The sequence below is a fragment of the Notothenia rossii genome (assembly GCF_949606895.1).
Source record: "Notothenia rossii genome assembly, chromosome: 1".
In the NCBI taxonomy this organism is placed as follows: domain Eukaryota; kingdom Metazoa; phylum Chordata; class Actinopteri; order Perciformes; family Nototheniidae; genus Notothenia; species Notothenia rossii.
The window spans coordinates 72,787,739-72,812,375 of record NC_136912.1 but is presented as its reverse complement, the minus strand read 5'-3'; the positions used below and the strand labels follow the sequence as shown (position 1 = coordinate 72,812,375).

General features: G+C 40.4%; 2 protein-coding genes across 5 annotated transcripts in view; one reads left to right on the top strand and one right to left on the bottom strand.

Moving 5' to 3' along the window:
• fnbp1l (formin binding protein 1-like) overlaps positions 1-20,242 on the bottom strand; it is a 53,597-nt gene extending 33,355 nt beyond the window's left edge. For 2 of the 4 annotated variants that reach the window (XM_079664785.1, XM_079664786.1), the window contains exon 1: positions 20,061-20,242. In XM_079664785.1, the coding sequence (XP_079520911.1) occupies positions 20,061-20,084 (24 nt within the window). In that variant the 5' untranslated portion in view covers positions 20,085-20,242. The remainder of the gene's footprint in view (positions 1-20,060) is intronic. The other 2 variants (XM_079664787.1, XM_079664784.1) reach the window with 2 other exon arrangements.
• Positions 20,243-22,470: 2,228 nt separating this feature from the next.
• LOC307019448 (methylcrotonoyl-CoA carboxylase beta chain, mitochondrial) overlaps positions 22,471-24,637 on the top strand; it is a gene marked incomplete at its 5' end in the record, with an annotated part of 7,321 nt that continues 5,154 nt past the window's right edge. Inside the window, 3 exons of the mRNA XM_079650390.1 lie at positions 22,471-22,619; positions 23,691-23,792; positions 24,390-24,604. Coding sequence (XP_079506516.1) covers positions 22,471-22,619; positions 23,691-23,792; positions 24,390-24,604 — 466 coding nt within the window. The remainder of the gene's footprint in view (positions 22,620-23,690; positions 23,793-24,389; positions 24,605-24,637) is intronic.

The following is a 24,637-nucleotide window of genomic DNA, read 5'->3' as shown; positions in this document are numbered from 1 at the left end:
TCATATCATTATTTCTGTTATATCCATGAATTATTGTTTTGTGAGGTAGTGCCACTTTCTGCTTTTTAAATGACTTTATGATTTTAGGCAAAGCATATAATAGAAGTACATTTTGACTTTGAATGTAATAGAATTATGAAAATATGCAGCCTGTTATTGTGACGACCCCTCCACACCACGAGGGGTGCCGTCGGCTCTGTGTGTGTGTGCTTACAGGATCCAGTGCTGGCATTTGTCTGATGAGCTGCACCTGTGTCAGGGTGCCGAGAGCCAAACCGGATTCGTCCCTCGCTCTCATTCCTCTTGGCACTTTCTTCATGCCAGCCTCGGGGGACCTATTGCTGTCTTCGTTTATTTGTTTTAAAGAGCAACTTGCAGGTTAGAGACACCAGTGAATAAATGTGTAGGAAAATTATGAATACACTAGATTTTCCCAAAAAATACAGAAATATACACTACAGTGACATCTGTCGTTGTTTTAGTAAGACATTTTCACTTCCGCATAAAAAAGCCTCCGCACGTGACCTCCCGCGTGTGACGTAACACGGGGGAAACAAGGGGGAGAGCGGCCGGTCTAACGTATGAATAAACATGGATCACAATGCTAGTTTTGACACAGAAGAGGTTGAAAATATATATTCGAATGCATATGATTATAATTATGAGCCTGCTATGCGTCCAAGAGACCAGGAGCAGCCAAGGATTAGAAAAATAACGGCCATCGGAGAGAAATGGAGCTTTGGTGTGTGGAGAACCGGTGGAGAACAGAGCAGCTGTCTTGGTGAGTGACCGGCGTTAGCATGTTAGCTAACGTCAGTCACATCACAACATTGTAAAGTTAGCAATCATATATCAGGCTATAACTAAAGTAGTATTGATAATATAGTAACGTTACTGGCAGGACTGTTGATACTGATCCATAACAGAAACTAATGCACAAGTATCAGCCCTATCTCGCGTTACCTAATGCAACTCCACACTACGGTGCTGACCGGAGGGGAGACGCGAGATACGGCTGATACTTGACGATCTGGCGGAGAAAGGTTGTGGAGCCTCCGTTGATATGCCGTTGTAAATGTCTTGATGGAAAGCAGGTGTGTAGTCGGGGAGGGTGCACAGCTGATTGCAGCAGGTGAGTGGAGGTTGAGCCGGGAGCCAGGACTGACAGCCACCACGCACACACAAACAACACAGACAGGGGGAAACAAACAAACACAAAGGAGACGGCTGGAGGAGTACAGCCACCACAGCGTTACCTAATGCAACTCCAAACTACGTCTTACGGTGCCGTGTACCGGAGGGGAGAGAGAGCAGCGAAGGGGGGAGAGAGAGAGCAGCAAAGGGGGGGAGAGAGATGTAATACGGTTTCTTGATAAAGCTGTGGAGACGGAGTATGTGCTGAAGGGAGGTGGATGCACAATGCACCCAGGAACGAACGCTAGCTCCGGTCCTTTTCCCGTGAGGGAAACTGTGGACTTGATGCCCTGACAGGCTTGAGTTTGTGCAACCTGCACAAACACAAGCTCACCATGATTACAAATGGTGAAATGCAATGTAAAATTACCGAAAAAATACCAGCTCACTAAATCACGAACGCTCAAACCAACTACAAACTACTACCGCGGATTGGGCAGAGAACGAGTCCGAGAAAGTTAACTCCCCCATGTGACGTAATATGACGCGTTTGACGTATGACATTTAAAAAAAAGCAGTTTTTAGTAGCAGAGCTCAAAACGGCTCCTTTTCCTCTGAATTCCTGCCCTTATGTCTTGTAAAACATATCAAATCCTGCATTAACATTTTCAATTGTAATTTTCAGGCAAGGTTAAGCATAACTTTAGTAAAAAAAAAAAACCTGCAAGTTGCTCTTTAAATATAAATAAATGATTGTAATATTGTCGCACCTCGTCTCCACTCTCAGGTTGTTATATGTGACACTTATATTTCTAGAAAGGATTATATGTGACTAGGAATACTCTGTTACAAGTAAAAGTTAGTTCCTTTACACTACTTCGCACAATACAATCACCTTAATTACATTATTAATTATGTGATGACCATAAAGAAACCTAAAGAAAAGTATGTGATGGCGAAAGAATAAAGGAACATACGTTGGTAACATTAAACAAAGTTTTATTATCAATTTAAATAAATATATACAATGATTATAAATATTTTTAAAAAGCCTGGTTTGTTCCCTTCAAAGATTGTCAACCCATGGCAGGTAATCTATAACAATTCCAAATTTACTTATTTATTTTCCTCCATGCGAGCTCTTTCTTGTTGCGGTCCCGGTAGATATACGACATTGTATTGTATATCTCCGGGAACCCACTCACAGCAACAACTATTTTCTCTTCCATCTTTACAACTGATCAACAGCAGGACGTCAGAGGGAATCCCAACGCTGATTGGCTTCCGCGAGAACGTGTCATGTGAATTTGACGCCCGAGTTGAAAAAATTGAACTCTTGCGTTTGACGCGGCCCCCTTCAATCGCCTCAATCGCGCCGCGTCCACCGCTTCATGAGCGCCGTCGGAGCGAATTCGCGTCTGATCGCGTCTCTGCATTGACTTTACATGTAATCGCGCCACCCCCAAACATCGCATCGCGTCCGGTCTGAACGTAGTCAACACTTCATCTCTTTCTTCTCTTGGTCAATTTAAATCTCTTGGTTTACAGTAAGCGATTTGACACCACAGTGTATCTGTTTTTATTTCTCAAATAACCAAGCAACACAAACGTCAATTTCTGTCTTTGTCAAAAGCTGAGCTGCATATTTTAGTTCACATGGTGAAACTGTAAACACAGTGTCAAGGGTGAGCCTACATAAAAGTACAATCAACAAACTGTGAAAACGTCTTCTTGAACTAGGGCTCTGGAATAATATGGATTAAATTGAATATTACCAAGATAAAATGTCTTTATTGCTTTAGCACATGCTTAGGAATGTGTTTCAAATGTCCACATTTATCTTTACACTGTCAAATAAAAAGCTGAATACTCCCTTCCTCAGCTTTATTTGTAAATGTCAAACAGTGACTTTATACAGGGCCCCTCTTGAGCTGAGTCTGACCCTTGTTGTCTGAACCCTGATCTTGACCGGGGTCAACCCTCTGACACTGAAGGTCGACTAGGGGATTTCCTGGGTCACTATCTGATCCAGAGTTTCCGTTAGAATTTCTTTTTGCCAGTCAACATGTCCGTTAAAGTTTAAATCTTCCCAACAAAATTAGAAAAGTGCCGGTCAAAGGTCTTCTTTGTTATTTATTGAGCTTTAAAACAAAGTCATAACAACTCTATATTAAACAAACTAATTCAAGTAGATTAACTACATTATTCAAAAGTGTACAGTAACTTTGGATAATAACACAGGAATAATAAACGGAGCCTCTCTTTTCCCTCCCTCAAAGTCCTGTATAACAGTCTTTAAATATATATTGCGCGCGCGTCGGCTCTCAATACCAAGGACTGCTAACCCAGACCGTCTCTCTTGCGACATTGTGCTCCTCAAATATGTCTTTATTAATTTAAGTTTTGAGAAAGATCTCTCAGCACTGGCAACAGTCACGGGTATAGTTGAAAACAATTTCAGGGCTGTGGCAACATCAGGGATACTTGGCAAAATGGACTGATTTTCAATGAGCAGGGTTTGTGCAAGGTCTTTGATTGTTCCACGCTCAATTTTCTTTATGGTAGGCCTAAGAGCATTACGGAGGGACAGGATCTGGAAAGCAAACTCGGCTGACAGGTCGTCTTTATACTGGCCTGATAAAGCACTTGCGGACTCAGACAAAACCTTGTCTGTTGCGCGCAAAAGTTTGCGGGGAAGCAGAAAAGAAAATCGCTGTGCAACTTCGCTCATTCCAACAAATCGATTTTTGAGTTGGGCAACGACAATATCGATATTTGCGTAAAATACCGCCACTCTAAAATTCTCCCCTGGGTCTTGGAGCCGCTGGTCCTTGCAAAGCTCTGAAAAGTGCCTCTTTGTGCGCCTTGCGCGTCTGTCTTTGAAGAGACTGTGGACACCCCATGAGGATGCCAGGTCTTGCGCTTGCGCTTTTAAGCCATCAAACTCTCCTCGGAGTTGGGCAAGTGTATTGGTTGCGTTACCAAGCATTGCTGTCGTCTGTAAGAGGTCCACGTCTTTGCGCTGGAGAGCTTGGGACACAATGTTGACTGTTTCAAGGACCTTGCCCTGTATTACAGTCATTAAAACAAACTCAAAGCTCTCCATGGCCTTTTTCAAGCCAGTCGCCTCGGCACGTTCCTCGCTTTTTTTGGAGAGCAAGTCTATCTTAGTTAGCGCTTGCATAATGTCAGCATAACGGAACCGCAATGATTGGACGGCGTCTTGTCTTGATGCCCATCGTGTCGGGCATAGTCTCTTCAGTGTAGGCTGGCCAGCCTTGGGCACTGAGAGGTGTGTTTCCAAAAGCTCCCATCGTTTGACGCTTCCACTAAAGAATACATATAGCCTTTCAACAGTGTCGTATAAGTCTTTTATCTCAGGTATATTTTGGCATGCGTCATTGAGTACAAGATTTAAATTGTGCGCAGCACAATGAATGTACACTGCGTTGGGCTCTTTATCCCTTATGCGTTTTTGTACACTGGAGTAGACACCACTCATATTGCTAGCCCCGTCATATCCCTGTCCGCGGCACTTCCCAAGTAGTATCCCCTTTCTCTCCATCGATTCGAGAATTTCTCTCTCTAGAACTGCAGCAGTTTGGTCTGTGACTGCATGGAAGCCCAAAAAACTTTCGTTTATTTTCACCTCTGAAGGGTTTCCATTTTCATCATTTGCTATAGTAACATATCTGAACACTTGACTCAGTTGGTCTACTTTTGAAATGTCCTGGGTAGTATCCATTATAATCTAATAGAATTCTGCATTCTGTATGTCTGTAATGATTTGTGTCCTGCACTTTTTTCGATAGCAATGAAATTATTTCGTTTTGAGTTTGAGGACTTAGGTAGTGCACCTTCTTTTTGCTTTAAATAAGCCTTTGTCGAACTGGATCATAACGCACCATAAATACTATGGTAGATAAGAAATTACCATTATCTATATCACCTATTTTCTCTCTGTGACCCCGGAAAGCAGAGTTGCGAGAGGCCAGTGTTAGTGCAACATCAGTTATTCTGGTTAGGACCTCGGTCCAAAACCCCACCTCTCTCTTAAACTCAGATGATATTTGCGCGTCAATGGTCAGACTATTTTTCCACGTATCATACACGGCACATGCTGCCAAATGAGAGCGAGAGAATTCGTGTTCCTTAATCTTTTTAGAGAGACCTTGCCAATCATTTATTCCTATTCTCCACGCTTGGTGGGGGTGATGGGCAGATGGTCTGTCACCGAACAGCCAGCACTTTTCACAGTACACCCGGTACATAGATGGCGAGTAACATAGCCACTTGCGCGGAATTCTACATCCAATTTTAGATTTTTTGTTATAGAACTCTTTTGAAAAGCATCTTCCCTTCCCATCCCTTTTGAATGGCCCGTTATTCAGAATGTACCATTTAACATCATCGTCTTCTAAATCTACCGGGAATTTCCCCCTATCAGTAGGGTATTCAGTCACAGAGTTGTCGCTGGCCAACGTGTCCCTAGGGTGGATGGGAGCTGCTGTCACTGTCGGGGCACGGCTAGCTGGCTGGGCAACCTTGGCTATGTCTGAACTGGCCTCGGAGGGGGCACAGCTGACTTCTTGCTGACCTGCAAAAATGAACGGATTAGATTCCAATTCCAATGTAACTTGTAGCATACTCTTACTGGTTATGGCGAATAAAACTTTCTATTATTATAATGTCTAACCTGTCTCGAAGCGCGAGCCACGACTAGCCGGCTCGGCTGTAACGGGGCTGCTGGGCTGTCTGCCTGGACTCGGAACTGACGGCCGGGGGCCGGGGGGGGGGTTGCTAGCGGTCTATCTGCAGTAACGTTAGAGTCTACGTCTACCTTTGCTGCCTGCCGGAACAATGACGTTATTTTAGGTAGTTTTGCCCTCTCCTGTTCGGCTTTCGCTCTCATTTTGCTTTTCTGAGCACCGCTTGGGTAGTGGCGCTTCATTTTTCATGTTTACCGGCAACGCAACTAATGAACGTTATTTATATGAGCAATGCTTCCCGCTTTGTTTTGAACGCTGCCCAGCCTGCCAATGAACATTAGTTATCAGCCGGCTAGCCCTATCGCAGGTCAGCAAATAATTGTAATGATACACTGTTGTACTACTACAGGCAGCGTACACATGACGGGGACGGGGTGCCTAGCAACATAGCAGGGAGGGGGGGGCCCCGCCCTCTGCGCCCTGTTCCCGCGTTACGAAATCTAAGAGGATAGACCTACAGTGGGGGCCCCCTAAGGTCCGGGGCTCCCCCGCTACGCCACTGCCTGCGTATCAAAGGACATCTATAAGCGTTGCTTGGCAACGGGGGTGTGGCGGCAAAAGTATAGCGCAGCATTATGCACAGGGCTGCACATAACTGGTGCGCAGGTGCGCATGCGCACCCCCCGCCAAAAAAGAGCACCGGATCATTTGAAAAAAGGCGCATTTGCGCACCAACATTGAGAGAGAGAAAGAGAAAAGAGAGATGAGAGAAGAAAGAGAAAATAGAGTAGAGAGAGATAGAAAAGAGAGAGAGCTATTTGCGAGTTGCATACTGTAAGAACTGTTAATATAGCAGGGTTTCCCACACATAGACTGTACTTGGGCGGGCCGCCCAGCTATATTAACGGTCGCCAAAGTATAATTCGCGAGCTATTTAGGTTTAATTGTTTTAATCCGTCCACGAGCACGACGGCATCTGCGATCCCTCGCTATCGCGTGAAGGGTCTGCTTTATGCGCTCCGCACAGTAACCCTGCTGCGTGTTCACTAGCGCACCCCCCCCCGTTCATAAAGTGAAGTACCCCTCAAAAGGTCCGGTTTATTTAATTTTAAGGATGCGCACCAAGCAACATCTAAAGGTGCTCCTTTGAGAACCAGGGCAAAACAGTTATGTGCACCCCTGATTATGCAGCATTAAGCATTTGTTTACATGAGTGGTCAAAATGTCCCCTTCAGGAGGATGAATCTCTTTCTCCACATTAAATGTCAGACATTAGAAAGGAAGTGACTGTGCATGTAGCCTATTGGCTCTTCTTGTCTGTCACATAAGTGGCGCAACTGATGCGGTATTGCGCTAAGGGGAAATTATTTTGACCGGAGTGATTTAGATTTGCCGGTCTTCAGCATATTTTACCGGTCATAGTCCAGTAATTACCGGCTAACGGAAACTCTGATCTGAACGGATGAAAGACAGGAAGCCCTGCTCTTTTGGACATTTCAGAGGGTTGCAAGGTAGAATTATTTGAGTTTAAAGGCGGTTTTGAAACATTATATCGTAATCCTTCTAAATCCTTAATGAGATCTAATTGGCCTCAGCTTTCAGGCAACTGAAGCTATTAATAATTGCCTGTTGTTGGCCCTGAAGAATGTAGCGTTCTTACTTTTGAAGCTAACAAGGTACTAGATACCAACACTGAGGATACCTTCATAACCAGGCTAATATGTTGCCAAGTTTAAAATGTATATTATACAACTGGCTATTTTTCTAAAGAAAAGTTTGGTTTTCTTAAACTACATACGACATGTTTTCTAGGCTTGGTCAATCGGACGAATATATTGGCTTTCAAAAATTGGTTATTGGCATGCTTTGATGAAACAAGAAAAGGTGATTGTTGTAACAGTGAAAAAGACCAAACCACAACATTTTTGTTGAGTTGTATTCTTTTGAGTTTGAATCAAGGTATCTATGTTGCAACACATCATGCAGCTGCATCTATAAGAGGTGGGGGGGATGTAATTTTAGCATAATCAGTTTCAGTGGTCGTCCACAGTATTAACCACAGCGTTTCCTGTGTGTGTGTCCAATATGAAAGAGCAGGATGTGATGATTACTGTATCAGTTCAGCAATCCAGTGAGCTGTGTCATCAGACCATATGTGTATGTGTACACACACACACACACACACACACACACACACACACACACACACACACACACACACACACACACACACACACACACACACACACACACACACACACACACACACACACACACACACACACACACACACACACACACACACACACACACACACACACACACACACACACACACACACACACACACACACACACACACACACACACACACACACACACACACACACACACACACCTTACCACTGACTCAAGGGCCTCAATCACAGTAGAGGTTTGGCATGAGGCTCCCAGCTGTGAATGAGTGTGTGTTGACCATGACAGCTCCTCACTGTGTTCATGAAGGTTAGTGCGGTTGCCTGTAGGCTATGACACTTGGTTTGGGTGCTGACAGCTAGCACTATTTTTAGGCAATGAACACATCACATTAACTTTAGTCCTTTCAGCACAAACAATCAAAAATCTGTTGTCACGAAGAAATAACTGCTTAACTTGTGACTAGCACTGCAACAGTATTGGGAACAACAAATGAATTTAAATTATGCAAAGTGATATTGTACAACTTGCTCAGTACAGAAGGCACCAACTGGCTGAAAGAGTATTCCCTTCAATGTTTCCCTATATCCAGCGGAAAGTTCTTTTTAAAACTGCCTGCATTCGTTTGTAACATGTCTTCAGATAAGCCTTTGCCACGGCATAAATAAGCATGTAGATTCAGAGAAATGCCCTTTTACTTGCAGCAGGAAGTTACCGAGCATGGCTGACCTTATCATGTGACATGCTGACAGTGAATCTTACGCACAGTTTTACTTTTTCACCTGTGGTCTGCATGTTTTAAGCAGAGAACAACACATACTGGCCAGCACAGTGTACTTTGCCAGGGCTCAACGCTAACTTTTAAAAGTGGTTGCCAGGCTGGCAACCAGGCACCAGCTTTTAGTTGCCAAAACTGAAAATACGGTTGCCATTTTTAGACAGCTTATATTTTAAATAATTGAGATACTACACAGTTATACATCAACTTAATAATGAACATGTGACACAAAACAATGTTTAAATGCTTTACAATAAGTAATTAACACAATTAATTGAAACTTAAGTGGTTTTGACCGCTTTACAATAAGTAATTAACACAATTAATTGAAACTTAAGTGGTAGTAAACTTGTCCACCCTCAATTGCTGGTATACAAAATACCAGTAGTGCAGCTGTTGTCCTGTTATTCACAGATCCCTCACAAATGAATTGAGCAATTCACTAGTTTCTCGGTCATCCGTTGTCTCCCTTTCAAATTTGGATTTTCCTGACCTTTGTTCTGACCCCCACCATAGATCCACTGGCCCTTCAGCATTGAAGTCTTGGATTGGCCAGACTACATTTCTAATGTTAATTAAATGAAAACCATTCAGCTAAGAATTAGATATTAATGATTAATGCTGTAAATTACATTTATTATGTCTAACTATATTTAAAATGTGTTACCTTTTTATAGAAGTGATTATAATTTTATGCCAATATTTTATATGGTAAAGTTTCGTTTTGCACTTTTATTTTGGTAGTAATTAGATCGGGACTCTTATTTTGAAGGAACTTTTACCGTTAGTGAATGGACAACATTCTTCTTTGCTTTTCTTTCGGGTTTACCTTACGCTTTATCAGTTGAATCTCTTTGAACATTCGTTTAAGATGTTGACGGGTTGGCCGAACTTTTTACCCCACAGTCAAGCAACTTAATTTGCTTCGCCATTTTTTGTAAAACAAAACACACGGCGCACACCAGTAAACGTGCAACTTAAGTATCAGGTTCCGAGTGGTCACAACAATAATTAAATATCACTCTTAATACAACAGATAATTAACATTAATCTATTTTGGGGAACACATTTTGCTGTTTGCTGTCCTTATTTCTTTATGTTAAAAACTGGTTGCCACTGATGGCAACCAAAGGCCAAGAAGTGGTTGACATTTTTTATGAATGGTTGCCAATGGCAACCTGGCAACCGTTACTGTCAAGCCCTGTTTGCCATGAATAGGTGTCATGTAGATTAACCATTAGCTCCATATCATCTGAAATACTGTAGTTACTCATTGTTTGAGTCAGCACTGTCTGGGAGTGGGTTACATGGGCCATTATGAACTTTCCTATAGCTAGTAGAGCTACCTTAAATGGCATTAATATCAGTTATTGATGCTTCCCCTGCTCTGCAGTGCGTCTTTGAAAAAACATTCCCTTAAGGCATGCCAGCGAGTTGTTTTTCAAAAGAATGACACAGATAGATGTGTGGATGGTAACCCCCAAGAAAGTTGCCACAGAAATGGGCAATGAGGTGGATTGTCAGTGGAGAAGAGGCAGGCATGGTTGAGGCAGCAAAGCAGCATTTCTAAAACAGACAAATATCTTTCCTATAATTGTTTGTAAAAATAAAGAATGTACCTGACGTACTATTGTCTCGGGTGCCCGCGATAACCATGGACATGTTACCATGGTTACAAGAAAACCTCTTGCCTGTGTGAGAAGCAGTTTTATTGCTGAAACTTCATCGGCCGAATAAACAGCCTGGGAAAGCTCCTGTGGTGCTAGGATTAACATTGTTTCCTGGAATGCTAAAAGACTGTATGTCGGACAGGGAGGAAGACGGATAAAGGAAGGAGGGGGGGGCTGTCCTAGTTACGCTTGTTCCCATGTACATATGCATCCATTTTGCACAGGGCAGTATTTAGGGTATATGCATTGTGGTAAATTCCTGCCTAAAGTCAGTGTTTCCCATACATAGACTAATGGACCACAGAAGCAGTTCAAATGCACAACAAATAGATCCAGCTGTTTGATAAGGCAGCATCTTAAATTGCTTTTTTACACAATGCTAACTGCTATATCAGCAAAAGGGGTTGGGGATCTACAAGAACCCTTGAGATGATTCCTGGAAGTCTATAGTCAAAAGACGAATAGTGACCTTTTAGGTCACTACAACATGTGGGGTTGATGTGCAGCTGCATTCACAGGAGAGTTCTAGGTTTCATTCATGTTTCTGAAGTGAATTCAGGGTCATGCTGAGCACACATACCACACATTATCTGGTTCTACGATGTTCTGCTTTTGTGATATTTAACCTTTGTTAAATAAACATGCTTCAAGTTTTTTCTTTTGTAAGAAGTTGATTGCCATTTTTTACATTTAGAGTAAACCAACAGCCAAACAAATGCGAAAAATCTCAACTGCTAATGAGGACTCCAAGGTGTAAAAGAAAGGTTCAGAAAAAGTCTACTTCCAAGATTAACTTGTGGTGTCAGAATAATCATGATACTATTATAGGGTCAAAGGTAGAAAAGGAAGAGGCATTCACCATTTTAACAATTACAAGCTGAATCATGTTTCTCACCACCATTACATTCAGTTTAACTCAAACAAAGACAACATAAGGATCCTGGTAGAACACTTTTTTTTTACACAGCAGCTTCCCGTCACTAAAGCCTATTTCGAGACTGACATTAAACCATTTTAAAAAGCTTCTATCGTGGCCTGTGGGAAACTCTAATAAAAAGTTTTTATGCAGGAGAATTCTTCATCCCAAGGGAAAGGAGGAAGGGTTTGGGTAGGGGGGTCATGTTGAGTAGGGCCATGAAGAGTTTTGGTGTAAGAGGTATCAACTCTACAATGGGATAAGGAAGAGCTATTGGTTTTCTGTCACATGGCAAACACACAGTCGATGGTCGTTCCTCACACCCACAAACAGGGAACAAAAAGGTTCTCGATTCATTCAAGCTTGATTTATTCTACACGCGCTAACATTGGTAGCTAAGGGAGGTAATGGTACTCTAAAAACCGAGAGCTAGATCACTAAACATGGAGTTGAACCAACAACCTGAAGAGACTGGGCTTTCTTCACAAAAGCTCTTCATGTTATATATCTGCAATTTACAGTAATTTGGTATGTTGTCCGTCCACAGGGCAGATAGCATCAGTGCAGCTGAGGTGAGCAGGTTTGACAGGCAGCTGATGTGTTTAGTACACAGCAACCAAAGGACATCAGCTGGAGGACATCTCCCTTCTACACAACCAACTCAACAAGTTGTTCACCGCAGGGTCCATAGCCAGGAAATAGTAGGGCTGTACCCGAATATTCAAATATTCGTTCGTTGGCCAACTATTCGGGTTTAAATTTCATTATTAGGATATTCGTTTTTGTTTTGTTTTTCCAACAAATCTTTTTTTTCCCCTAAATGTATGCTATCAATAAAGGTGAATTGCCATATTCTTATACTATATTTATACTTTTGAATTGCACTGTTAAAATGCGGAAATATATACAATCTCAGTCTGTGCTCCTGACATCGCGTTCACTCACAGTCACTAACGCAAACGGCACGCTTCACCTCGTTTCACACACCTGAACACAAAATGCCGAAGACTTCAGCTGTGTGGGACCATTTAAAAAATTGGACGACGGTAAGAAGCAAGCAGTGTGCCACATATGCGACAAGAAACTGGCCTACCACGGTGGCACAACAACTCCGAAAGGTCACCTGGATGCTGTAAGTAGTAGCCTAGCTTAGCTGTTGTCAGATGTTTCGGATTCAGAGCGTGTTATGAAACCTTTAGGAGAAAAACATTTTCAAAAAAAAATTATAATAATCTCTCTGCACCGAATATTCGCTGCTGATTACTACCGAATATCCGGAGCCCGAAAAATGGTATTCGGGACAGCCCTAGGACATAGATATAGAAAACATAGAAACTACCAGATGTCACAGTCAATAAACAAGGGCAACAAAATGGAATGTCATCAGTATTGAGTTCTAGTCTGTGAGCATGTTTCACAAGCAGACTGACAGCAGACAGCAGAGGCTTAATGTAATAACTGGGTTGGAAATCTAGGGACATTTCCCAAGAAACATTCCCTACATCTTCCAATTTTCCATGTGTCCAAAATCCTGAATTTGTACTGACTAATAAACAGTTGACAGACAAAGTGACTCCTGGAGGACAGCAAACAGTGAATGCAGCTGCAACTCTGACCAAAACCCTGCATCTACATAAGTCATGAAACCGAGACGTCTGGAAGCGCTTTAGTCTCTGATGATTCAGATCTTACTTCCTGGAAAGCAATTATAATATACACAGATATTGCAAGAATAGATACAACAATTGTAGATGATGATAATAATTCATCTTTATGAGGAAACACAATGAACCAAAAAAGACATGCAACAGATATCTGGCACACTGTAACAATAGGCCATACTTTATTCACTTCCTCTCAAAGGCGGCTTCTACCGATGCTTTGTGTGCATGTTTCATGACACAAATTGAGAAATTACCCTGCAGGTAAGCCCTGATTTTGAAGAAGATCCCTAAGCCAGGTCATAAAACACGTGTTGGTTGGCCCATTTACACTGACAGAGAACAGGGTTTATTCAGGGTCACTGCATTGGTCTGACAGGTGCACAGGTGTCTGAATCCAAGAAGCTTGTCTGCCAAACAGCTGGCTATGTGGATACAGCTGTGACTGCATCCAGAGGGAAGAGAGGGGGCGATGGGTGGATGATAGGAAGGAAGAGAGGGGGTGAGAGGAGCATTGGGGGCAGATTCTGAAATAAAGAGAGGGAAAGCAGCAGCTCTGTGTTGCGTCCCACAGAAAGTAATAGTTAGATTCAGAGGATATATATATATTTGTTTTTCTATCATTCATTTCTTCCTTTTGGAAGTTAATTACCTCATTTGTCACTGCCTTCCTTTGTTTGTTCATTTGTCATCCCCTAAACTGCCGACACCATGAACAAATTCTGATTTAATTATTGATAATGTATGGATCTGTGTTAGCACAATTTATATAAAAAATGATACCTGGGATACAAGGTGCGCCAACATAATTATGTATTGATTACAACAATGGAAAAGTTAGCATGGCTGCCATCATTTCATATATGAAAAGTAAAGACGAAATACAGTGTCCACATAACAATGAGTAGTAATAACAGATACGTTGTTGATCAGAATGACCTAATTTACATTACATTACATATCATTTGTTAGACGCTTTTATCCAAAACGACTAACATACATTCAATACTGTGGACAATCCCCACAGGAGCAATTTGGGGTGAAGTGTCTTGCCCAGGGACACAACGACATTCCGACTACAGTGGGATTCGAACTTGCTACCCCCCTGATTCCAAGTCCAGCACACTATCCACTGAGCCACATTTACACTTCAATACAATTGATGGATGAATATTCAATAAAGAATATATATTAAAGCATTCCAAAAACAAAGAAAGGGCCAAATGGTAAGTTACTAGAATGGCTTCTGCTGCTGTTGTGCACCTATTGCTGCTGTGTAGATCGTTTTATACAATGTACACTAATTTTGCTCTAATCATTCATACTTGATGTATCCTGTTAATATGGCCTGTTGCAGTATCCAATCCTCCTCCACTACCATTAATGTTTCATCAAGTCCATTAAGTGTGTGTAAACTCTACTTGCCTTCATAAAATCACATCCTCCCACGATGTGAAAATATCTCCCTTCTCTTGTGTCATTAAAAACATCCTCCCTCCCTCCCTTCCTCTTTATGGCCCTCTCACACCTTCTTCCACCATCATCTTCCTCTCTGTCTCCTAGACATGCGCGTTAGCACAATTTTGTTGATTAAAAAATACATTTACCCTCCGACCAAGGGCATACAGAAATCTAATGTGGGCTTCAAGAATTAGTCTCACACATCCAGGCCTAAAAAACAACATGTTCTCTTACTCACACCTAAGAAACTCCCCCCCAGCCTCTACATAACACTCAATGTGTTGAAGAGCTTGGCCGGTTGGATGTAACAGCTTGTCATGTCCAGGCCAGTGCCCTCAGCTTCAACATGAATTCATTCACACCCGCTGTGGCCTGCTAAGATCCAGACCACTGCCCAACTCAAAAACAGGAACACTTGACAATCAGATACAAAAAATGGTGGATCAAGGCGGAACTTATTGAGCTGATTCGTTCATACTCTCAAGTCAAATATATAAGGTATAGCAGGAATGATTCATAAACCCTCGAACAAGCATTTTGGCACTCCAGGGTTCCCTCGTCTCTGAGTCATTGACTTTTGAAATAAGATTTTGGTTAGACTCCCGAAATATTGGCTGTGGTTAAGGCAGGCTTACGAGATTTTCCGGTTTTGTTCAATGACAAAAAATACATAAAAAACAAACTATTTGTTATTAATCATTAATAATTATGTCTATTAAAAGCCATCAAGACACACACAAATCCGCCACTAGCTTTTCATATTTGAGAGGCCGAAAACAGCATTTCAAAAGCATATTTTTCTGTCAATCGACTAACCTAATTGCATTTAGAAGACACTTTTAGATGTATTGCCTCACTAATGCTGCTGAACGAACTTCCATTGTAATCGGTTAACTGTTTAGCATTTCAAAATTGCTTGTTTTGTTAGATCAGCTGTCAAAACGTGAAAAGAGAAATAGTTGTCAATGCATTTTCTAGTAGATGATAGATTGAATAATGAATTAAATGGTGCAAGTACTGCAAGGGTTGATTGTGAGACAACTAAAACTAGCCGAGTCACACGTGGAAAAACGAACACCAAGATCACTTTGTTCTTTGTCTCACAAACAACAACACTTCAAATGTCTCTTCAATATTCAATATATTGCCCTTTCTGCAAATCTTACTAGATAGTGCCATAAAGGAAGACAACACAATGTGAAAGCCGCAGAGATGCTACCCTGTGGTTGGTAAAACCTTAATATACTGTAGGCTAGGATTTCATATATGCATCTATAAATATCACAAGCAGGAGTGGGGATATTGCGCAGCCTTGTCTGAGACAGTGGCCACCTGATGCCAAGATACAAACAACCTTCTTGCTCGAAGTATCAAATGATTGCACATAACCCCAGTACCCTGTTCTCCAACACCTCGCATGGAACACCTGAGGGAACACAGTAAAAAGCCTCTTCAAAATCCACACACACAGTAGATAAAGGAAAGAAAGGCAAACTGTTGTGACCCCTTCATCTGCAAGAGGGTAGAACCTGCTCAATGCTCTGAATCAGTTTCCACAATTGGTGTTTAGTCTCCTCTCAGTTTAACAGCCGACAGACTCAAAGTAAAATCAAGAGTCTAGCCAGCCGTTTAAAGCCTTTATCGTCTTCTACCTTTCCCTCCTCTATCCTCTTATCCTTGTCTTTGAGTTTGGCTGATCAGTGAGACGACTACCCGTCAGCCTCTTGTCCTTCAGTCAGTCTTGGCTGCTCTGCTCGCCTCCGGCTCACCTCAACCAGACAGACCAGAACACAGCATGGCAGCATCCCGGCACTGAGCGCACACACCAAAAGCACACAGAGCTTTAATTCAGACCAACACTTCCTACTTTATGTGTGCGTCTGGGAGGGCAGGAAGCCAGCGCGGTAATAGGATGTTCCTTGCTTGCTTTGTGATCACTGATGTCTCAAAGACCTGGGTTAGAGCCAGGGGAAAAGCAAAGGCACCAAGCTTAATTTAATATAATAATACTGCCTTGAGTGCTAGACGCTTTCTGTTCATATAAAGCTTTTTGTAAAAACCATAAATGATAATTGGATTGGTTTACAATCACAAAGGTTGGAATGTACTTTGTGGCACCCTAAAAAACGGAGGGCTCATACGATGATCAAAAGGATAGGAATTAAGGAATAAAACATATTTCTGCTACTGTGAGCTGTTACCTCTAATGTCGCATTTCCACCGCAGCGCGTATCACGGTTTAAGCGTGCCGTGCCAAACCCAGCCCGTTTTTGTTGCGTTTCCACTAGGGGTAGTTCCTGGCTCCCAGAATCCAGGTTCTTTCCGGGCCAACAACCGGGCTGAGTATGCTAAACTAGTGAGAGAATCGCTGGCAAGGGGGCTACAACCGTGATTTAATTGTAAATAATACACGTTTCAAAATGATGCCGAAGTAACAACATACTGCTACCGGTTAGTAAAAACCATGAATTAATGCTTTTACAAGTCTGCAGACAGACGGCAAGCGAAAAACCTTTTAAAATGCATGTTTTCTGAATGGAGATCGGCTAAGCTAACGTTGTATATGCTCCGACCGTCCACACTCACAACAACGGCCTATACAGACATAAATAAACCAGCGACTGTATTCACCATGACACGGACCGTCTGTGGTTTGTACTCGTTTAACTTTTGTCTAGTTTCTGAACAGATATGAGGAGCTGTGAGCTCTGAGTGCTAACAGCTGATATTGTTTTTGGCTGTATCTCAGGTCGATTTAAATGGAATCCTTGCATCCCTCACTTGCGTCGTTTCCCTGCGTTTAGTCCCTCCCACCACGGAAGCATGGAGAGACGCAAGGAAACCACGAGAAGCAGGGAAATTAGTTTTAAGAGCAATGGGACGTCCTTTCCTCCGGAGCGTCACGTGAAGCGACGTCCGTTTGTGATGACACCGCACAGCTGATGTCTGACAGCAGCTCTGTCCCCGTTGTCACACACCCCCCACCTCTGTTAGTACACATTTACTGACATATACATTTGTATCATCTGTTGTAGATCCAAATAAATAAAATAAAATGAGAACTCATTCTCAAAAAAGATAAACGCCATTCTTAAAATGAATAAACGAAAAAAGCGATCATGAAAATGTTTCCAATAAATGAATTAAATTATTTTTGACCACTTTGTTGTTCAGATATATCACATATTTGTAACTAAATTATACATTAATTGAAACAAAACATGGTATAAACTAAGGAGTGACTCTCGTGAGTTTCATGTATTTTCTTCACTCCGCTGGGAAACTGCTCTCATGTCAAGAAGCATCAGATCTGTGCATGCACTGCATCGTCCAATCAGTGAGCGATACACAGTAAGGGGGCGTTGCGAGTGCCTGAGGATTTCACCGGAGGATGGTCTGGTGGTTCCTCGATCATCGCTCCTCCATTATCACTCCTCGATCCTCCGGCAGAAATAAGCGCAATGGGACGCTACTCAAGATGGCGCAGACAACTTCCACAGTTTATAAAAATGTGATTGATTGATTGATTTGATCAATCAATCAATCAATATTTGGCCAAAGACTGTAATATATTCTATTGGACAGCCAATCAGGTTTCATTTGAGATCAGACAGCCAAGCACCTACTACTTAATTAGACAGACAATATTGTATAACATCTGACATTAGATAGTCAGTCATCTGTTAAACACAGTAGTTTAACACCCCACTGTGTGGACAATAATCCGTAATCTGACATCAGGCAGCCAATCATGTGTAATCTGACATCAGGCAACCAACACATTCATCTCATCATTGGATTGGGGGGGATTATGACGACCCGTCAGCAGGCGTTCCCCCACTCAACAGATCATGATTAGCCTTGCTGCAGCACTGATGAAAAGATGCAAAGATTAAGTGAACATCATTTTTACTTTAAAATGTAGAAACTTTTACTAAAGCTTTACTAAAACTATATGGTTGTTTTTCTTGTCATATTGATTCACACTGGGAGTGTTCTCTTAGAGCTTAGTTTAAAGAATTGTATGTGATATAGAGCTTTAGTAAATAAACAAAATATTGACATCTGAAAATACGATTGGTTAAATGCTTGTGATTGACATTTTTGGACATTTTATGAGGACCCGTTTCTTGTTATACCATTATTGCGACTGATACGTTTTCATGAACTAAATTAAATGGCCTAGAAACAGAAAACTATAAGTCAATATTTTTCAGATAAACACATTGGCTGAAACTACATTACGCCTTTAGAAACAGTCTAAAAAATCCCAGAAAAAAGAGATTAAAAAAGAGATGGATAACATGAATGGAAGATAACAACAACAAAAAAATGAAATACTGACAAATCACATTTGTATTGTGTATGCAATCCTTTGGAATCACAGACAAGCAAACAGTTATCTATTTGTCTGTAGCAGCATGGTCATGTTACATTTGAAGGCTGAGCAAGCAAAAAAATAGCTTATATTAAACTGAAGATAATAACCACTGAGGTCAGCTGGAGGAGTATCATCTAAGGGGGATTTACCCCCCCCCCCCCCCCTTTCTACACACACACACACACACACACACACACACACACACAGAGAGGATGCTGCTGGTTGCATCTCTGGTTGCAACAGCTTGTGATGGCCAACACCCCAAAAAACACAGTATGTCATATGACTCTAATTTAAACAAATATTACATAAATTATCTCTATGCTGTAACACAAAATTAAACCAAATCATAATCTAATTTGGCCCAAGGAACTAAATGAAAAAGACATGTTCACATACTCTGATATCTACTGTATATAGAAAGGAGCAGCAGGAACTCATGATTTAAGTAATACAAATATGATTATATGACTAATTTGTATTGGCTACACGTTGAATTATAAAAGCCAGAAATACAGGGTAGACGTTGGGAACTGAGTTGTATCGGCTGATTCATGAGCCACTTCTAATTACATGGAAGTTAAGACAAAAGATTGGATAAGTGGCAACAAAGGGCCATTTGATGCCCTTCAGATAAACCAGTAGCTTTGAAGGTAATGTTCATTTTAGGTAAACCGAACAGGACGGAGGTCTGTGTCGGGATTCTGCTACCGAGAATCCCTGCCAGCTTCTCCTTGAGACAGGGTGTGACACTCAAATAAACCTCAACATACAACTTTGTAACTAGCCAATAAAACAAAAACATAAATTCGGCAGTTTTTATATAATTCAAGTTTATAAGTAACCAGGCGGAGAAAGCAGCGTGACGCCCGCCCCGGCTCCCGTGCCCGTGTGTCTGCAGCCTATTGTTCCGCCGCTGTCACAGCCGTTAAGGTGCACCGCGGATTAGCTTTAGCTTTAGCCTCTCCGGCTAACTGCACAGCCGGCCAGCTAGCGTCAATGTTAGCCACTCGCCTTTTCACACAAAGCTAAAAGGTAACACGGCACCTTTCTTCCACTCGGTTTCCCAACAGTCGGTGTGTTGACCGGACCAGGACACACCGCAAACAAGCCAAATACTTAGTCACAAACACAGTTTAAAGAGTTTAAACATACCCAGAGTTCCGTTCCCCAACTCATCGCGGATCCCTCTTCTGAGTTATCCCGTATTGGACGCTGAATTCCCCGCTCAGACTCTCCTAAACTGCCGCTGGGACTCTGGTCCTGCTGACTGTCTGCCCACAAACACACTCCTCCTTCTCCTCCTCCTTCTGCTGCAGCTCTATCCGCCTGAATCAGCAGGGCTGCACAAAACAGGAATCATGGATCACAGTGGCCCCCCAAAAATGTTTATTCATATCGTTTAGATACATGTTTACAAAAACATGAATAAATAAAAAAAGAGATTAAACTATGAGCTTGTGCAACAATTCACAGCATTTATTTGTATGTGATTCATAGTGTTGCATACTCAACATTATTTAATATTGATCAATTGGTTCCATGTAGTGAAGAAGATATTTCAAATCAATACAAATCCACTGTCAAGGCATACGAATAAAATGCTTATTAGGTTTCTTTAGTCTTTCTATGGTATCTTACAATATTGATAACAAGTACTTTTCGACCTTTAGCTGTAGTCTGCCATACAGTAATTTTCCAGGAGTTGTTATTTTTCATCATTGTAATTGTTTATTCGTTTTTTTTACATTTAGTCCTTGAATCTAGGTGATTTACATCAACGTGGGCTGGTCATTTTTGCGTTACTGTAGTCAAATATAGCTATTAATCTAAAATAGTACTCCTGATAAAAACATACATTTTGAATTCATTGACATTTTCCAAATCATTCAAGCTAAAATACACATGTATTGGTATGCGTTCAAAAAAAACAAATAGGTGAAATGGATACAGCTTCCACATGGCTTTTTGATGAGCTTATTCTCTGTGAAAATGTAGTTATTTAATGTATCTATATAGATAGGTCTATAGACCTATCTAATTGTTGCTTTGGTTTGGGATTGTCTTTTGGCATGAATTCATTTGATGAGTTTAAATGAAAGACCACATTTGGAATTTCTGTTCGCAATTAATGTTACACATTGCTTCACACATACATTTACTTTATACATATCATTTTTCTATGACGTATTAGGCCATTACACATTATTGACTTTTCCTATTTAACTTTTCCAACAAAAAACTAGGTTTGGAAGCCTTAATTAAATCTTTTGGCTGACTTATTTCCTTTTGCAGACATGCAATAAAGTTGTGGTGTCCCATAAAAACTGTTGTGAAAAAAGCACTCACTTTGTGAATAGATGCTTTATTTTAGGGAGTGACCATCAGATATAATTAATGAAGTGAGTGACTAAGTGACTCTATTAGCTGTAGCTTATTACTATAGAAATTAGCTTTCCCTGCAATATTTTTACTGTGTTGTGTAGCAGTTTGTGTGTTATGATGGTGTTATGTTGTAAATGTTTCTTTAGAATACGCAAATATATGTTTACTTTTTAAAAGAAACGCTAGGCTTGAATGAATGATTATACAGTTCCCTCTAGCGGCCTATATGTGTGACTACATCTGTAGTGAGAGAGATTATAGAAAAAATGAAGAGACCCCTCCAAATGTTTTATTAAATCTCAATCTCTACATACATGGAAGCCATTCCTTTCCAGTGTCTGTTGAATTCCAACACAGATAAATGTTGTCAGTAGTTTATAAAATATTTAGTTTTCATTTTACTCAAACACATACATACTATTTCTTTTTTAATTGTTTTCTTTTTATGTTCCAACAAGAACCCTTAGATCCCCCAGTGCCCTGCTTTTGGAAATTCCAAGGGTATCACTCAAGAGATCTGGGGAGGCTGCGTTGTTTTTACGGCCCTAGACTATGGAACAGCCTCCCAGTGGATCTTAGAACAGCAAACATCCTTGAAATGTTTAAAAGCTCATTAAAAACCTATGTTTTTAATATAGCTTTTAATTTGGGCTAACTTTACATTTTCACCAGTATCATTCTCCATGTTTTATTGTATTTGTTTCTATTTTGCTTTTATTTTACATTTTTCTTTCCTTTTTCTTTCTTTTTTTTTTAAAAAACATATTGCACTTGTTCTGTATTAATTTTAATATTATTTTAATATTGTTTTTGTCTTTTCTGTAAAGCACTTTGGGCTGCTTTGTGCATGAAAGGTGCTATACAAATAAAGTGTATTATTATTATTATTATTATAAAAACTAAAACCAGATAAACTGATAATGCTGCAGGGGCCTCTTAATTTTTCAGAGCTGTGGATGGACAGACAGACAGACAGACAGACAGACAGACAGACAGACAGACAGACAGACAGACAGACAGACAGACAGAGATAGATAGATAGATAGATAGATAGATAGATAGATAGATAGATAGATAGATAGATAGATAGATAGATAGATAGATAGATAGATAGATAGATAGATAGATAGATAGATAGATAGATAGATGAACCTGATTTATTCTCCTGTAGGTGGCGGTAATGTGTATCACAGGTGCAACAACTACCAACAAGCACAATACGGAGGAAGAGGAGACGTCGAGCTCTGTTTTGTTTGAATGTTTAGCTATTAAAGAGCATAATTTGCTGTATTGCAGCAGGCAGACTGACATGTACCGCTGCATAGTAAGGTAAGACTCTTTACTTTTACCAATTTAAAAAAACACATTTATTTCTCAGTCAGGTGTCCTTACGACCTTTGGCATAGTTTTATTTTGTATGCAGTTAGCTTACCACTTGTCTTGCGTTAAATGCATGCTATACTGATACATATGTTTCGATGTATGTGTTTGAATCTTTATACAGTCTATGGTTTGAATAGACAGAATGTGAGAAAAATGAGCGTTGACATCATATTTAACATGCTAAATTATAACTTTCATACTTTTATTTCCAGCCTACTGGGTTCAATATCTTTTAGTTGCAACTGAGGTAATAGTTATTATGAAGTGACATTAATAGTAGGAATAACACTGTAAAAATATAACATATCCTCTATCCAAAATGTTACTAAAATGGTACATTTGTCGAATTAATCTGTAAGTAGCATTTTACTGCATCATATTGGAGTATTTCATAAAATAGTTGAATGAATGACATATTGCATCATATTGTTTATGCTAACAAATCATTATTGTCAAAATACTTAATTACAAGTAAAAGTCCTGCATTCAAAATCTTACTTTAGTAAAAGTACGAAAATATTATCAGCTAAATGTACTTAAAGTATAACCAGTAAAAGTAATCAATGTGCAGAAAAATTGCCTTTATGTGTGTTTTATAATTACATTTATAGATGTGACATTTCTAGGTTAGATTGTTGCATCAATAAACATTTTACTGTTGAAGACAAACAAAGTTCTGATTTACTTTTTGTCAAATATGTTTACAAAAATAGACTCTTTTGTGAATTAAAGAGTTCCTCCACTAGTTTAATTTTTACAGATCTATGGCTAAAGCTGTTTAATAAATGTAGTGGAGTAAAATTACATTATTTCCCTTTTAAATGTAGCAGAGAATAAGTATAATATATATATATATATATGGCATTAAATGGAAATACTCAAGTAAAGTACAAGTACCTCAAATGTAATTAATTATTTTAAGAATCCACAATGCAAAATACACAAATAGTCGGAATAAATATTAACCTGTGCCCTAAGCTATTGTACCTACTCCTGTTTGTTCTCTGTCCCTAAAAGAAGTGTGTGCAGCGGAGGAAAAGTGTGTCCAGGCTTTGTGCCTCCACACACTCTCTCACCCTCATGGATGTTGAGAAACACCACAGAGGAAAGACATCACAGGTAATTCATTAACTTAGAATTATAGGAAAACATTATATTTTCCCGACCATTATTGCGAATAAACTTGTGAATATTTTATGATATCAATATACCAACTATAATTGCACGTTTATCTTGGGTCTTCCTAATAAATCATATAAAATATAGTTTTTCTCTGTTCAACTCCTCCAAGGTTAGCTAATGAAAATAAGTGAAATTGACTACTTTAGCATACATTTATAGGATATTATTGCATTAGTGTTATACATGACTATAACTCAATAATATTTGGTCATTATGATGCTGTAAAGTTGGTTATTTGTGGTAAATATATCTGATAAACTGCCGTTAAGTCATGCCTGTTTCTAATAAATCCCAGAATGAATGTCAAATAGCCACATCTGAGTAAATATGCTGGTTAGAATTGTCATTGTAACTTGCAGTACGGTTAACACAAGACTTTTTCAATATTCTTCTGTGTTTGCACACCTTTCTACCCTATTGTCATGTTGTAAACAGGCCATAAAGGTAGTACACTTTACCCTACTGTATTTCTGACTAAAGGTGGACCCTTCCTTTCAGTGATAACAAAGTTAGTTTATGAATCTTGTGTTTCAGGCTGGCTGAGCAGCGTTGGCAGTGTTCAGTCCGCTGTATGAGCTCTGCAGCCAAGAGGAAAAGGTCTCTGCACAGTGCCTTCCCTGTGCTGGAACAGCCCCTCCAGCCCATCCAACAACATGTGTATGATGCAAACCTACAAAACAGCAACGCCTGCCACAAAAAGTCAGTTCTACTCTCATTAGCCCTGATCCATTTGGTCGATTTCCCCCACTGCATTATTAACTAAAATGTCTAAAAATGCATGA